This window comes from Eptatretus burgeri, chromosome 15, assembly GCF_056783735.1.
Source record: "Eptatretus burgeri isolate ZD-2024b chromosome 15, Ebu_testis_v1, whole genome shotgun sequence".
Classification (NCBI taxonomy): domain Eukaryota; kingdom Metazoa; phylum Chordata; class Myxini; order Myxiniformes; family Myxinidae; genus Eptatretus; species Eptatretus burgeri.
The window spans coordinates 69,272,714-69,290,763 of record NC_140975.1 but is presented as its reverse complement, the minus strand read 5'-3'; the positions used below and the strand labels follow the sequence as shown (position 1 = coordinate 69,290,763).

The window sequence follows — 18,050 nt, the reverse complement described above, 5'->3', positions numbered from 1 at the left end:
CAAAGGTAAGTGTGCTACCTCTGCCCCCCATCCTGTCGGACTGTTTAGTGGTGGGTTATTGGGAAGATAAACTTTTAAATTAGTTGACGTATTTGAATGAGCAGTGGAATTTGAAATGGATGAGTACACTAGTGTATTGTGGTCTTGTGCAGGTGTTTGGGGCTCGACATCTGCCTAAAAATGGCCGAAGTATCGCGTGTCCCTTCCTGGAGGTGGAGGTGTGTGGATCTGAGTATGACTGTACCAAATACAAAACAGAAGTTGTACGTAAGTTCTCTCCTCACCTTGATGGCGTTGTTGTAAATTGTGAATGAATTTTCATCAGCCAGGGTCACGTCAAAAACCACTGTGCTCTTTGGTCAAATTCCAAAAATCTGATTCAGACAACGGTCAAAGACTGCATTATGTCACAATCTATCACTATGTTCTCTATACTGCGATTTCACATGTCATCTGTCTCATATGCCATATTATTATCATGCCTGGCAGAGGACAATGGTTTAAATCCGGTGTGGCTGGCCCGGTACACGCCATTGGTGTTCGATGTACAGAACCCAGGCTGTGCCTTCCTTCGATTTGCCGTGTTCGAGGAAGACATGTTCAGTGATCCCAACTTCCTGGCACAAGCCACCTTCCCTGTGAAGAGCATCCGAACCGGTAATTGTTTTAATCTTTGCACTCAGCACCAACCACTCTCCCCTTACCCTGTTTTGCCACTCCCCTGCATTCCAACAAAGGCACTTATGAAGATATGTAACGTTGTGGGTCATGCGGTCTATTTCAGTCATGTGCGTCCACGTATCTCTCTCAGAGCCTCCTTTCTCGAGGGCTATATCGATGTTGTGCATTCTATTTTGCTTTGTCCCATTTGAAGACCGCTCTGTGGTTGAAATGTCACACCTGAACTTTTGTTGTTGATTTTCATCTGGCTGTACCTTGAAATTCCTATCTTCTCATTTTGCATAAATACACCTGATGATTAATTACAATGTGTGGTTGTGTGTGTGTGTGTGTGTGTGTGTGTGTGTGTGTGTGTGTGTGTGTGTGTGTGTGTGTGTGCATGTGCATGTGCACATTGTGTGTGTGCGTGCACGCGTAAGCTCTTTCATGAGTTCTCAAAATACATAAAAAGGTCGATGTGCTGTTAACCTGCAGGATTTCGTAGTGTGCCTCTCAAGAACAGCTACAGCGAGGACCTTGAACTTTCTTCACTCTTGGTCCACATTGCCATCACGAACATCAAGGTCTGTGTCTATGATTAACCATTTTGATCTTGTTTTTCATTCTTACTCTTTTTATGACGGCTCTTGAGGCTCAACCCCTCGATCCCAACGAAGAGATAAAATGGTAAAGCATTGCAATGTGATAACACGAAATGAGGTGGACAGTAAATCCACCTCGGGTGGACATGCAACCAAAAATAGAATCCTACTATTATTTTGCAATTGGTCACTGGCTTTGACAGTTGATACCAATAGAAATTTTTTTATTATGGACCCAGGGCATCAAAAAGCTACAACTATTGAACAAACAGTTTCAAATGGAGCACCTCATCGCCGTTAGAGCATTTAAGTTACATCAGAAGTAACTTAAATTCCCCGGAATTTAAGTTCTAAGTTCCAATTTAAGCTCCCCGGAACTATGTTCCAAGTGAGCTAAAAACAAGATGGAATAAAGATGGGTAGGCAGTCAAGACTCTAAGGTGGTGGACATTCTATAGTCTGTACCCATTGCTGTTATTTAGTGAGCAGGATCCATCTTCAAAACCTGATGTTGAACTTTTCCAATTTCCTTTCTACTCTTCAAACATTTTATATCCTGACTCTTTAATCTAGCCTCTCCTATTTATAAACATCACTTCATCTTCCTCATGTTTTCTTTTAGGATGAGGAGGACCAGAGCCTTTACACCTCAATCAAACATCTCAGGGAAAGAGCAGCAGAATTGACTCTCCAGTTACATGATGGAGAAGGAGACTATGAGAGGGACGGAGAAGGAGATGTTGGGATCGAAAGTCGTGCCACCATACATAGCAATCTTTCCTCTCACATGCGGAGACTTGCAGAGCTACGAAACGCTGAAGAGCAACTGGTGCAGCTCACAACCAGGCGCAGCCAGCGGTATGTTCGACTTCAAGTACCGTCTTCAGGTTTTCTTGAAAGCAGAACTTTAATCATCATCTCAAACCACTTGTTTTGCAACTATTGTGCACCGCTCTTTCCCAATTCCACATCCAGGTGATGCATAACGTCATCGCCGGGCGCCAAAGGAAGGGAGTACTCAGTTTTTAGTTTCTTTGTTTGTCCGGGTGATATCTCAGCCATCCCTTGAGTTCGGAAGCTGAAATTTGGGGACAAAAGTGACGATTTGCTTTGGCAAAAAGCTTATTTTTTATTTTTTGATTCATCAATTAATTGATTAATTACTTAATTATTATCGATTTATTAATTACTTATTTATTTTCTTTCTCATCTCGCCAATATCTCAGGCATCTTTTGAGCTTGAAAGCTGTGATTTGGACTTTTGATTTTGATTTTTTTGATTTATTGATTAATCAATTAATTATTCATCTTTTCATTACTCAATTTTCCAAAAAGTAACAGATTTGGATGACTTCGGTATGCTTTTAGCCAATTGATGAAGAAATTAATTATTTTACGATTATTATTTATTTATTTTAATTGTGCAATTAATCAATCAATAATTATTGTTCACCAATCCCTCCCAATTCCGTCTCCATGATTCATTAATGGAATCGACTATTCGAAACTTGGTGGGTGAGTTGATTAGGTGACAAGAACAAGCCAATTAAATTTTAGTTCAGGTCCGAATCCAGATCCAGCCTATCAGTGGGGTACAAAATATAAACTGTTCAGCCTGGTGAAGGTATGCGCTCCACTGAGTACCGTTCGAATTAACATCCAATGCATTTGTGCTTTCCAACCAATTTCCTCTCTTCCCTCACATTCTCTTGCTCCATCCCGTTTCCCAGAAATGCTTTTCCACATCATTTCTACATTTAACTCGTTTGCATGTTGCCGCAATGCAGTTTCACGCATCCCAAATTCTGATTTATTTAGCCTGATACATATTGTCGCGTGTATGACCAGTTAAACCCGACCGTGCACGGATGTCCAAGCAAGTGATTTGGCTGTAAAAGCAGAAGCCGGTTACAGCTGAGGCATTCAAGTTCTTGGTGGGAAATGCGAAGCAAGGCAGACTGGACAGGGGGATTTTGCGAGTTTAATCACCAGAACCAAGAAAATGCACAATAATTCTGAAAATGCGACAATAAATAAAATAATCAAATGTTCAACAATTATGTACAAGGAAAGAAATCAAGCAAAAGCAAATAGAAGGCACCAATAAACAAATAAATAAACCAGGGTCTTGCCAAAAGGTGACCACGTGTGACTTCTTTAAGGTCACACTGAGGTGAACAGAGCTGCTATCCACCAGGAGCGACTCCTTGAGGAATATCTGCCTACGAGAGATTCCGATGAGAATCATTCTACAGAGTAACCATGAAAAATATGCATTTGCCTCATAATGTCACCAAATGACGTCATAATGTCTCAAGCTTGACATATCTAGAAAGCACTCATCGAGGTGTTCAATTTGAGGTACTACACGATATGGTTCCTAAAACTTGAAAATTTGACCTTGGGGTCAAATATGTTTGACCTGAGGCGCTAACCATGAAGGTCAAGGCCAATCGCTACCAAAAATTAATCAACTGAGCGCCAGACCATGAACTATATTCCCATGAAGTTTGAAGACGATCCGATCAAAATTACTCAAAAAATAAGGGTTTCGTCGACTCCCCTGATTTGCGCCAAAGTGACCTTGACCTTTGACCTTGACCTTCAAAAATTTGTGCACTGAAAGGGACCTCCTATAGGCCTCTGATATGCGAAGTTACAAAAATTTCCGATGATAACTGTGCTCTTCAGAATTTTTTATACGTGATTACAGACAAACAAACAAAAAAATAAAAAAAAAAAAAAACATACAAGCTGACTAACATATCTTGCAAAAACTTCGTTTTGGCAAGATAAAAAAAGCCTAAATGGAGCGCTCCCACACACAGACGCACTATACAAACAAAGTGGTAGATACGAGACACCCAGAAAAATCCCCCAGAGGCCAGGCTTATCTGTCCATTGACCAGGCAAAGGTCCCTCATGAGCAGAAGGCAGGAAAATGTCCACTGGCCCTTGGCGTAAAACGCTCAGTGCTGACCAAATCTCTTCATATGCAACCCTCCGTATCCAATGCCGACCTCCTTCTGCTCCAAAGACAGCCAACGCGAGGCGATGGAACCAGGGGACAGGCTGAAGCGGGGCGCATGACCAGGAGATAGACATCAAGCAGAGTCCGTGGGGAGAGGCGATGCCAGATCAAGCACCGAGGCAGAAGCGAGAGAGGAGAAGAAGAAGAGCAACCAGCACAGGCTCGCCTCTTTTATCACCCCCGATCACGTGACCTTCTCGAACCTTCTTTTGAGTTCGTCAACGTGATCTCCATGGGTCCAACATGCTCCAACGTCGTTCTCCCAGCCCGATACGCTCAGCACCAAAGCTCCCTTCCTCATCCCCGGTGCATTTTTCTTGTATTATATCCTGCGCTCACTGCAGACTCCATTTCCATCATGGCCTGCTAAAACACCCACAATCCCTGTGCTAATTATCATGACCTCCCCCCCACCCACTGTATGGGGGGGGGGGGAATACACCTTCACACTACAGGTTCCCTGATCTAAACTGACGTCATTGTTGCTCCTAACCGCGTCAGACTTCCCATGCAGAGCTATGCATTCCTATATCAGCTAAAGTCATTTCACCTAGCCCCACAAACATAACAATATGATAAGAGTGACACGACCTTGTATTGTTATGAATCTCAAACGATTCATTCATGGAATCGACTATTCTTTGTCCAACTTTGCTGTTTTCATGGTCAATCCCACAAGTGTACTCTGAGAGTGAGTTGGAGTATCCAGTCTTCCAGATGTTTGTGGAATAATTGTGAGTGATCTCATTCTTTCACAGAGCTGTTAATTGTGTATTGATGCAGGTAAAGTGATTTTCACCGTCGAGGTTTGTGTTCAGGTGTGTTGTCTGAAATGCTTTTCATAATATGACATAAGCAAACACAATAACTTGGAAAGGAATGAGTGAGCTTGAGGAGGGGAAATAAAGGAAGAAAAGGTCATGAATATGGATGAGGGATAAACTGAGGAGGTGGTGAACAGCCATCCTGAAGCCATAGAGGTAAGAATGGGATTGAACAGACTAAGGAAGTTTGTTATATGGTTATACAGGTGAGAACAAAGAGGAGAAAATGAGTGGAGTGAGCAGTAAGCCTGGATTTTGTGAGTTTCACCACAAGTGTCCAGGTCACTAGCAGACCATGATCACTCTGCAGAAACCATGGAGGATGGGGAGGGAACAGAGCATGGAAAGGGAAGAGCATGCAAGACCATAAAGGAGGCGTTAGAAAGAGAGACCAACAACCTATCTGCAATGCCAGAGTAACAGGCCCAGAGATTCAGCTTCATCATCGGAGATTCCATTGGTTTTTGAAGGTCTTCGTTTCTATAGCATCCAAAGGTGAAAAGTTTGAGGCCAGAGGGGAGAGCAGTACTCCATCAAGCTGCAGATGAAGGCCTTGGAGGTGGCTATAAGTTCAGGTGTGCCAAGGAAAGACTGCATAACGCACGATGCGAGATATGGAGGTCAACTTAGAAAAGCCTTCATCCACAGGTTGAAGGAGTACTGCTCTCCCCTCTGGGCTGGCTCCTCTGCCACAAACCTTGTTCAGCTTGGTGCTGTGGAAACCAAGGTCTTCAAGAACATTGGAATCTCCTGCAATGAAGCTCAATATATGGGCGTATCACTTTCCCATTGCTGACACGTCGATGGTCTCTCTGTCTTCTTCTGCCTCCTTTCTGGTCCTGCACCCTCTGCCCTCTCCATGCTTTGTCCCCTCCCCCCCTAAACCCCCACCCCATGTATTTGCAAAGTGCATATAGTGCACCATCAACCCCCATCTGGTAAAACTACCAAAACCCAGAATCACTGCTCACCTCCACTCATTTGTTGCTCTTTTTTCCTGCCTGTGCAACCAACTTCCACATACACGTCAATTTCATTACTTCTTTCCAGGTGATCAAGACAGCTGTTCACCAGCCTCTCAGATCATCACACATCCAAAACCATGACCTTTTCTACACCTGTTAAACCACCCCTCTCCCAACAAAAAAAAAATTTTTGCTTCTGTATCCATCTGGTCCACCCCCTGCATTCTCCTCTACCCCTCGTGACCCACATCCCCTGTTTGTTCATCTCCATTTATTTTCTCCCTCGCTCTGCTCTTGGCATTTCCCCCTTCTCTTTTAGAAATGTTGTTGGCACCAATTAAATATAGACATACATTCCATAATAATTAACTATGATGATATGACATCCAATGCCCCACTTTGACTGCAACAATAGGGTAGCACTAACACATGACCCTACATTGACCCCCATATCTGATTGTGTTCCTGCAGGTTGCGTGAACGGGAACAAGCAACGAGAGTCCAGCATCGAGCTGTCTTGAGACATTGATGAGCGGTACATCAGTTAGGAAACAATGGCACGTTCACATCTCACTGTGTCTCAAGCGGCCTCGTCACATACTTTGCACACCACCACCACCATCTCTCGCCAAACGGTCTTACTTTAGGCCAATTTGTACGATGATCGTTGAGTGAATGCCTCGCATTCGTTTTTTGTTCACACCATGAGCCACCTGAAATCCGTTTCCCTATTGTCATTTTGTGTGACCTGATAGCATTCGTGTTTTTTTTTAACTGGAGTATTTTAAGCTATTCTCCCTAAAAAAAGAAACTCCACTACGGCTAGTTTGTTCATGGTATTATAGCCTGGTGTTGGCTCAATGGTTAGGGTGGTGGGCTTGGGATCCTATGATCAGGAATTCAAACCCCACTCGGCTGTTGAATTAATAACAGGTGGGGTTGACTCTGCCTGTCATCCTTCCGAGGTCAGCAAAATGAGTGCCAGTTTGCTGGTATCCTGTGTTGGAGTGGCGACCCGTCCAGGATTGTGTCCAATAACCAAGGGGTCTGCTTCGGCAGCACCAACGCTCTGCACAGAGTATGGTCCTAATGGATGGATGGATTATAGCCAGACTGGAACAGCACTTCGAGCTTGGCCTAGATGTATGGTGAAATTTTGGGGGTGTTTTATTGTTATTTGGAAGGGGTCTATGTAGACCAGGTGAATCTCTCACGGGTTGGAAGGGGACGGGGGAATTTGGAGGGGAGTTCCGGTGTAACAAATGAGGGACATCAACGACCAGTCCACACTGATGTTGAGAGACGTATACTAGGCGTCATGGGAAAAAGGTTGTCGTTTCAGACACGAGCCCCTCTACAAATTAAGAAGGGTGGAATATCGTGTATCTCTGAACATTTACAGTGTCTATAGAAAATGTACACCCCCTTTCAAAATTTTCACCTTGTGTTGCCTTATAGCCTGGAATGAAATTGCATTAAATTAGACTTTTCCACCTTTAGTTACACATCGTAACCCACAACTTCCTAGTGAAAAACAAATTCAACAAATTTTAGAAAATTAATTAAAAATACAAAACTAGGATATCTTGGTTGGATAAGTGTCCACCCTCCTGAGTTAATACTTGGTGAAAGCACCTTTGACAGTAATTACAGGTGGACGTATGTTGGGGATGGGTCTCTTACCAAATTTACACACCTTGATTGGGCAACATTTTCCCATTCTTCTGAACAAAACTGTCCAAGCTCGATCAAGATGTATGGGGAACGCTGATGGACAGCAATCCTCAAGTCATGCCACAGGTTTTCAATTGGATTTATGTCAGGGCTCTGACTGGACCACTCAAGAACATTTATCTTTTTGTTCTTTAGCCACTCCAATGTAGCTTTCGATGTGTGCTTCGGGTCATTGACATGTTGAAAGGTGAACTGCCATCCCAATTTCAGCTTTCTTGTCGAGGGCAGCAGGTTTTCCTCCAGGATTTTTCTGTATTTTGCTCCATCAATTTTCCCTTGCATGCCTTGTGTTGGCTTGATGGTTAGAGTGGTGGGCTTGGGATTCTAGGATCCTGAGTTCAAATCCTGCTTGCTGTTGAATCAATACCAGGTGAGGTTGACTCTGCCTGTCATCCTTCTGAGGTTGGCAAAATGAGTACCAGCTTTCTGGTATCCTTTGTCTGAGTGGCGACCCATCCAGGATTGTGCGCAATAGCCTAGGAGACTGCTAAGGCAGCACCAACGCTCTACACAAAGTATGGACCGAATGGATGGATGAATTTTCCCTTCTATCCTGACAAGTGCCCCAGCTCCTGCTGATGAGAAACGTCCCCATAACATGATGCTGCCACCACCATACTTCACAGTAGGGATGGTGTTCTTTGGGTGATGTGATGTGTTGGGTTTGTGCCAAATGTAACGTTTTGATAACGTTGATTCATCCGTGTCTTCTCATGTCCTTGACCTAGATGTAATGTATTTACAAACCTCATGAGCCTTAAATTTCTGTAAAACAAAATAAACCAGGCACAACATATCCCGCCCATTTAAGGCATAAAGTTATTTTGGGGATCAAATTTAAATTTGAGACATCCTTAACCTGAATGTTGATTATAAGAAATAGAATAAGGAATATTTTAGTCTTAGTTTGAAGTCAATTAAACCATTTTTGACGAAGTTAGGAGCGAAAAACGATTTTGACCTTTTCGTGACCTGACCTTGACCTTTGACCTAATTGGACCCAAAAGTTAATGGGGTCGTCCGAGGTTCATTACCCACCTGTGGATACAATTTGACAGTGTTTGAGCCAGTCGTTTTTCTGTAAAGTTGTATTTTCGTAACCATGTTTTAGTTTTAATGGAAAATTTGTAATTTTGACCGATGACCATGACCCCCAAAACTTCGGACCCTACCGATCTTCACAAATATGCATTTTTCACGATAGGAATGGGTAGGATTATAAGTGACAAATAGAATAAGGTTCACTATAAGCTTAGTTTGAAATAAATCAGATCATTGTTGACGAAGTTATGAGCGAAAAACGATTTTGATCTTTTCGTGACCTTGACCTTGACCTTTGATCCAATTGGACCCAAAAGCTAATGGGGTCGTCCAAGGTTCATTGCCCACCTGTGGATTACATTTGATAGTGTTTGCTAAAGCTGTTTTGCCGTAAAGTTGCTAACAGACAGACAAATAAATGAACAAGCCGGTAGGCGACGAGGGATTCGCTCGGATCGAAGCGCTGGATACGATGCTTTTCATTCTGACCGATCCACCGACGAAGATTCATTGCCAAGACGTATTGGTTCACATACAATTGTTCCTCTGCCTGGCAAGATTTTTTCCTAATGCGTATTTTGCCAACTGGCACTCCTCACAGGACTACCATTTGAAAAATAAAACCAATACCTATTTGGTCTTCCATTTGATTTGAATTTAATTTATTTTAATCCCATTATAAATTAAATTGAATAATAATAATAATAAGAAAACGTCATGGGTCAAGGTCAGGTGTCCAATCAAAGCGGAGTTGCATCAAAACGGGATGTCTTGGTACCCGTTCATCACTGCCAGCAGTTCTAGTTATGTCTCTTATTAATTAGGTAACGCACCAGTACACAAATGCCACACGAAACAAGTCCTGGCGAAGATCTGCAATCTCTGATTGCACTTTTTCTTGTTAGTTTTTTGTGACAGAGGTGATCAATGGCATGTCTTACTGAAATAGCACGTTGAGGAGGAATGGCACAATTATATAAGCTAGACACCTGTGGGTTGGTCAAATATATGCTTCAGAACATGTATACAGTGTGTTGTCTTTGTCTGAGTGTTAATATGTTGCTGTATAGTCTACACAATCCTAAACAGGGAGTCTGTACCATGTGGTTGCAGAGGGAAAGGATATACCTAGCAGCAGGTAGGAATTGTGACTTGCAGTGTTTTAGGGCACAACTCGATGGAGTTAAGAATAACAATACTTTGACTTGTTGTGCCAGGCTCTCCATCTTCACCTGGATGGAAGGACTGCAACAAGAAGAGAGGAGGAAGAATAAGAAGAAGAAGAAGAAGAAGAAGAAGAAGAAGAAGAAGAAAAAGAAGAAGAAGAAGAAGCATTGGTTCAGGGTACTGGCCCACCGTGCTGTATTCTTTTTGAAAAAATACCAAAGGATGTTTAACATACCTGAACTACACTGCTAGCAAACTGTACAATCACCGTAACATGCCATCACAAAGGAGGGTGCACCATGTGGTAGAATTATCTACCTGTGCAGCACCATCATGACAGTTTTTCATCTGATACCATTTTGTTAGGAAGAGAGCGCAACGGCGAGTATGTACTACCTCTCACAAATTGATCGTAATCAGACCACCGATTGGAAGGCTTTTGTGATGCATCAGAAAGGATCACGTGTCCATCCATGGTGGTCATTTGTACAAATATTTCAACCAGGGCGGCTCTTTCAAGGGACATCGTAGAATCCTTGAACGTGTGCACTCCATTGGAAGGAAACATTTGGAGAACCTGATCCCTCCAGTATGTGGCACCTGGTCTGAGGTTTAAAAACAAAAAAATCGATGTAATTGAAATTCCAACAAGGAGTCTTTCCATAATATTTATACAAAAATTGTGGAGCATTGGTCGCACACTCTTCTTGTGTTCCAAACAAACCCTTTTGTGTTCTTTATTTCCTTTCCTTCTTCAACTTCCCAACCTTTTATTTTAATCATTCAACAGCCCCCACCCCACCCCCTTTTTCTTGTTTGCTGCATACATAATATGTATACAACACCAAAGGAAAGCGTCAGTGTTCCCTCTCCTCCAAACTGATCATTCCTGCAATCCGATCAGAATTAGTTTTGTATACATCAGTCCCTTTACAAATTCACAGGTTGCTCACTTTACACCACTGTAATTGCGTTACAAAGTTTTTCTCTCTCTGTTGCCATAATTGGTTAAATAATATAATATTTGTTCCCTTACAAGGAACTTCAACACAAGAGGTCATTGAACCCATCAAAGCCTGTGCTATGGTTGTTTGTCCGTTCTTTAACCTTTTCATTGTTGACATCAAGCAAGTAAGCAGCAAGTACCATTTTTGAAGTCTTCGGTACGACTCGGTCAGGGTTTGAACCACCGACCTCCCAGACTCCGAGAGCACTCTCTAACCATTACACAACCGAGTCTGGTTATTGTTGACTTCGTGAGTCCATGAAGGATGAAACAGGTCTTTGGAGTTGAAGGTCATTAAATTTCTTACTCTGACATTTATGATTGCTGTAGATGGCAGCTTGGAAATGGTGCTGGATTTATCAGGGACAGACAAACCTGGTGGGTCTTTCTTCTTGGTTCACTTTCTGGGAAAAGGATGTTATGGAGTTCAAGATGGAAAAAGGAGGAAATCGTTATGGCAATTGACTGGGCTTGTGGGATACCTTGGAGGTATTTGCACTGACCCCTGTCGAGCCTGGGTTCGAATCTCGACCAGTTATAAACTCTCAACCTGGTGTTTTACATGGAAGGTGAGGCATCGATGCGTGTGCCATCCCTCGGGTGAATGTTAAGCCGGAAGTCCCATCTGCCAGCACTGGTTGTTTGTGGACGTTAAACATCCCACGGTGTGTTTTTCGAAGAGTCGTTGAGTTGTCACCGCACCCGAAACAAATTGCAAACTTCCTGCATTTCCAGTCGAACGTTAGGCCAACCCAGCCCGTTCGTGAAAGACTTGGCCCAGAAAGCCCATGGCGGACCCCACCAGAAGTTGTGAATAATTGGGCTCGTTCAAGTGGTAGTTGTCGTTGTAAGTGGGGATAGAGGGGATATGAGGCCGTTCTCATGACTTGTTACTTTCTCTGATCGTTTGTCTCATTATCACAGATATCCTTTATTAAACTCAATTTCAAATTTCCTTATCATGTTATCTCTTCTCTGTTTAGTTAACTTGGTATAATTAACCAGTGCAATTATTTGTCCGTTTGTTTCTTTTTATTCTCTCTTGTTTATTTCTGGTTAATGCTATTATCACTTTTTGTTGTTTAATCCCAACTCCAATGACCTTCATTTTGTGAAACCAGCATGTAAGCTATCCAGTACAGTACAGTACTTACTTTGACCAAGACCTATTGTTTACATGGATTGTTGCCTGTGTGCAGCTTGCTTTTAAAATAAATAAATAAAGAATGAAAGAAACGTTACACTTGATCAGTTCCCTTTACATTTTTAGATCCTCGTGGAGGATCTCTAAGTCTTACTCACGTTGTTGTTCTGCATCTTCTTCTTGTGGACTTTTTTGTTTCACAGCCGACAGTTTTCATCGAAACTTCCTGAAACTTGGCATATATATGTAGACATACCCTGCGCAGACAGGAACCATCTCCGGTTTTGAAAATTCCTCCTAGAAAAAAGGTTATGACGTCAAAATATCTCCGCTAATGGAAATCGCCTAAAAAATTATCTCCGAAACTAGGCAAGCTTTTTGAATTCTGTTTGCGGGAATCGAACAGGGCATTAGCAGAGATGAATTATCGCACATATGATACATCACCATGACATCATATCAATTTTTATGACGTCATTCCTATTTTTTGTTTCACAACCCAGAGTTTTCATCGGATCTTCGTGAAACTTGCCATGTATATGCAGAAAGCCCACGCGCAGGCGGTAACCATCTCCGATTTTGGAAATTCTTCCTTGAAAAAAAGTTGACTTCATAATATCGTCGCTAATGGAAATCGCCTATACCATTATCTCCGAAACTAGGCAAGCTGTTTGAATTTTGTATGTGGGAATCAAGCCGAGCATTAGCACAGATAATTTATCGCAAACCTGATACATCACAATGACGTCATATTCGTTTTTATGACGTCATCATTAAGAGGACGAGGATCTTAGCTCATTTGAGCTTGTTATACATCTAATAACTTTTTCTCACTTCCTCTTATAATGATGTTCAAGACTTCAAAAGTAGGGCCCGGATCTGGAAAATCGTAAGTTCAAATCATGTGATGGGTCACCAATGTTGGTAAACCAACTGTAACTCAGAAAACCCACTCTACTGGTTAAGCGACGAGCTGCCCCCCCTCCCTCCAATCCTTTTATCCACAGCGACGTGCTGCTCCGGCGCATGCTCCCATACCTGACCTGACCTGACTGGTTAAGGTGTAACTTGTCCTTCAGACACTCAAGACAATACTTACAAAAAAGGATAGGAGGGAGGAGACTGTTATTAGATTGGTTATAAAGGAGGTAGTGAACTCCCCTTTGAGTGGTCTAGTCTGGGTTCGATTCCTGGCCCTTTCATATACTGTCTCCCTTGAGTTTCATCAATGAGTATGCCCTCGGTTGGATGGGTCCTCCTTGAGTTTACCTGTTGAACCATCTGCCAGCATTGGTTACTCCTGGTAGACGATGAAGATCCCATGGTGTTTGTTGAGGCACCCTGGACCAAATTCCAAATTTCAGCCCTGAATAATGTTGGGAAGGCAACGGAAAACCACATAGTGTACCCTGTGTGATGATGGACACAACGTTAAGCTACACCATCTGCTTGTTGCAGGAATGTGATGTCCCCTTCTCTCCTTGGGACCTTAAACACTTGCCACACAATGTTTGCACAGTCCCACATGAAGACCCTTGCCATGCTGGACAGATTTGGTTGTTGGTGGTGCATTCATTTTTAAATATGGATCTTTGCAACTACAACCACTTTTTTTAAACCATCAATTTACGATGGACACTGCAGTGAGAGGGAGTGCTAGGTTAAGAAAATGAAAATTGACAAAAGCAAAGGGGGTGGGGTGATAATGTGGGCCGATAGGCATCACCGTGTCTTGATTTAATTAGGCTGACCAACCTAAGTCACAGGACCAATTATTCCCTTAATGGGTCCTCTAAAACCACCAAATACATAATTCACCTGAAACCAAGTCAAGTTTATTACAAGCAATATTCATGGGGAAGGGAAACAACAGGAGCAACACAGACATAAATGATGTAACCAACAGTTATAAATTCCATTAACCCAATAACGGAATACACGCCCATGGTACCAAGGAACGAACGGAGACCTTAATTACCCCCACACACACGGAGCGAAAAGCGGGGTTATCAATTGGTTCATGTCCGTGTGATCAGTTTATGATCGAGGAACAAACAGCCAAATTCAAATCTAATGTTATATTTTGAACACCAATCGGAACGTCAAAAGGAAGACCAGTTTACCGTTTTAACTTACTTTGGCTCTGAATTCGTCCCGATTGCACATGTGCAAAGAGAAGTGATAATATTTTTACTCAGTCGATCTGCCTGGCAGTGAAACAAAATTGAAAATCATTCCAACCAGGAGAGACACTGCTTTTAAGGACGTTACAAAGGACACAGGCAACAGGCATGGATAACAAATGTAACGTGTTTGATCGGGTGGTATAATCTACACTTGGTAAAACGGTGGTAAAAGCCGGAATTAATTTATTTATAGGTCCTTAAACCTCTTCAAACGTTTATTATCCCCCACCAACCAACGAAGTTGACGGGGGATATAGAAATGGGTTCCGTTCGTCTGTCCGTCCGTCTGTCCATCCATCCGTCACATTTCGTTTCCGGAGCTTAACTACAAATCCCCTCAAGATATATTTACGAAATTTGGTACACATATCAAGCAAGTGGTGAACTGGTGCCTTTTGATATTTTCGAATTGATAGGTCACATGGTTTGGCAGCCATGTTGGATTCAAGAAAAGTATTAAATAATGTTTTCTCTGGAATCACATAACTGAACGAAGCGAAAATTTGCATCTATCATCTTCCATTATGTCTGCATACATAGTAAAAATTATGACATCACAAGTCACATGGTTTGGTGGCCATCTTGGATAGAGAAACACATCTCATCCAATTAACACAAAACTTCACACGTATTCCACTGGAGGATTGGAGGCAGAATGTAAATTTATGATGTCATAGGTCACATGGTTCATCAGCCATCTTGGATTGAAAATTAATAAATTTAAAAAATCTTCTTCTCCAGAACGGCTGGACAGATTGAGGCAAAATTTCACTTACACTTTCCCCAACACATCCTTTCAGAAGTTTGTTAATTTCTAATTGATAGGTCACATGGTTTGATGGCCATATTGAATTTGCCATAAAACCTTCAAACATCTTCTTCTCCAGAACGGCTGGTCAGATCAAGGGGAAACTTCACATACATATTGTACACGCTGAGGGAATATAAGTTTGTTAATCCTCATTTACTATGGTGGGGGATATCGAAGACTTTGTCTTCAACGGATGCTAGTTGAAATTGAATTAACTACTTGAACACTGTAGAACACAAATCACCTTCATAATACAGGGATTCACCACTTAAAGGGGTTACGTACCTTTGTAACCCTTCATTATGCGAACCTTCGTTATGCAGGGGCTCGTTTCCCATGCTTTCTTGCGGGAAAATTACACTTCGTTTCCTAACGGTAATGATTGGGTCCAAAAGCAAAGCCATGTGCTTGATATAACGATGGTTTGAGTTGCAATGACATTATAATACCATTATTTACTCAATAATAGAGACAGCAACACAATAATAAAGTTAATTTAGTTCCAACACTTACCAAAACAATCTTGAGTCCAAGTTTCTGTCGAAGAAGGTGGTACAGCGGGAGGTGGTGGAGGAGATGGTTATTTTTTTAACCCTTTCATTCTGAAAAGTTACTTCTTCACGAGCCTTCGGAAAAGTTAATCGGACGTACTGTACTCATCATTGACTGCGTTGGTGACATTGCACAATCACCATGACACTGTGAAGGCTCCTTCATTGTCACGAATAAAGACCTTCGTTAAGCGATGAATAGCCCTAAATAAAACCATTTGCTATGCGAATCTTCGTTGAGTGGAGGATACCTGTACTTCCAAGAACCATGCAATTTATCGATACATGGCATGAGAGGGTGCAGTATCGGGGTGAAGAAGAGACCGCCGATACGGCTATGTCGATGCTGATTGATGCTGCATTCTATGGTGATCAATAAAACCTCCATCTCCTTAATTGTGACAACGTAGTTTATTTTACAGTGTGATATATAAGACTGCTTCAATAGTGCTAAATTTCTGGATTTTTTTTTAAACGATCTTTAAAATCATTATTCTATTAAAATGGAAGTATATACTTGAACACTGTACCCCTGCTCTATGTTACCTCTGTTCTATGAACTTTCTAATTACCTATGATCTTATGGGCCCTCAGACACACTGTGTGAACGAGACAGAATTGGGAACAGACAGGATAGAAGACCATTCAAGCAAACCCAATAAAGTCTGGCACAGGTCCCACAGAACCCAACAGCTCAAAAGCAAGACTTCCTGCCACCATTGAGGAGAGGGAGAGAGGTGTGACAATGGCTACGTGGGGCATGGCTTGGCTGGGTGGAGGCATGGCTTTCCCCTTTTGAACTCCGACTAGTTGAAGCCTCGGGCTTGGCGTTCCCCAATTTCTCCTCTCGTCTTTTTACCACCTCCATATTTTATCAGCGTTACCACACACATCATCGATGATGCATTATGCCCCTCCCCTCACACTCACCATTGGTCGCTGCTTGGTCTGATGGGCAGAGCAACACCTCCATGAATTCTCACCCCTTGCTTCAGAGACAGCAAGACCCCACAACAACAACGAGGTGACTTTCGTGCCTAAACGTGGGTTTTGAGGCCTACAGGTCAGGTCAAGTATGGGAGCGTTATATCCCCTCTTCTCCTTGGGACCTTAAACATCTGCAATGTGTTTAACTTGTTTAAGGGTGCTGGTATGGCAGGTGTTTAAGGTCCCAAGGAGAGGAGCTGGAGCAGCGCATTGCTGCATTCACTTTCCGCCGGTACTCCAGGGGCCTCCGTCTGACCATCCCCCAGACAGATGCCCGGCCCATCCCCATCTCGAGATGCCAATCAACCTGCTGCAACCATGAGGCACATGGTCAGCCCATCAGCTTCTTCTACCCATGAGGATCCCTTGCTGAGAGAATCATGTGAGCAGGATCAGCGTCAGGAAAATGAGCCATATGTCCATACAGCCGCAACTGATGCTCACGGACTACACAGGTAACAAATCTCATCTGAATTTTTTTTCAGCAAATGCTCATTGAACACAGTCTGACCAGGGATAGCCCAGGATTCTCCGAAGAGACCAGGTACTCAAAGAGTTAAGTCTGCATCTCAGATCCCTGGTCAGAGTCCAAGTCTCACATCCGTAGAGCAAGACTGGAAGCACCAAGGACATGAAGATTCAGACTTTCGTCCTCCCGCACAGGTACTGAATGCGCCACACCCCATGATCCAGTGAATCCATGACTCCCCACGCCCGACCAAGACATCTATTGACCTCTGGCTCACAACATGCGGAGACATGAATATCACTGCCAAGGTGACTCAATATTCTCACCACAAACAGGAACAGACAAGATAGCAGCATCGAATATGTCATTGAAAGCCTGGATCTTAGTTTTGATCCAGGAAACCCATAATCACAGTGGCTTCGACCACATACAGCACCTAGAGGGTGCTCTATAGAATATAGAATAGAGAGTGCTCTTATGTTATAGAATAAGAATATTCAGCATCTCCACAAAGATGACTGCATCATCTGTGATATCAAGGTCAGAGATCTTGACATTCCCAAACGATGCACCGCAGCTTGATCTCTCCGACATCCTCCCCAGAATCCAGTCCTTATACGTGTTGAAAAGTGTGGGGGCCAGTACACACCCCTGATGAACTCCAGTAATAACAAGAAATAAGTCAGAGATGGAACCACCACATCTCACAGCACTCTCAGGACCATAGTATAGTATAGTTCAGACACCAGATTGATCAGTTTTGATGGTATAAAAGGCGACCACCACGGCCTATCTTAACAAGGCCCATGATGTCTATCGGCTCAAAATTTCATTTGTCGCTTTGGTTGTTTTACACTGAAGGGAAAAGTGAT

The 18,050-nt window shown here is 42.7% G+C and overlaps 1 protein-coding gene across 3 annotated transcripts in view; it reads left to right on the top strand.

The window, feature by feature from the left end:
* Positions 1 to 12,271, top strand: part of LOC147012458 (1-phosphatidylinositol 4,5-bisphosphate phosphodiesterase gamma-1-like) — a 91,342-nt gene extending 79,071 nt beyond the window's left edge. For 2 of the 3 annotated variants that reach the window (XM_085856720.1, XM_085856719.1), the window contains exons 30-35: positions 153 to 267; positions 490 to 657; positions 1,156 to 1,244; positions 1,885 to 2,120; positions 6,554 to 6,639; positions 10,075 to 12,271. In XM_085856720.1, coding sequence (XP_085712846.1) covers positions 153 to 267; positions 490 to 657; positions 1,156 to 1,244; positions 1,885 to 2,120; positions 6,554 to 6,611 — 666 coding nt within the window. In that variant the 3' untranslated portion in view covers positions 6,612 to 6,639; positions 10,075 to 12,271. The remainder of the gene's footprint in view (positions 1 to 152; positions 268 to 489; positions 658 to 1,155; positions 1,245 to 1,884; positions 2,121 to 6,553; positions 6,640 to 10,074) is intronic. The other variant, XM_085856721.1, reaches the window with a different exon arrangement.
* Positions 12,272 to 18,050: the final 5,779 nt, after the last annotated feature.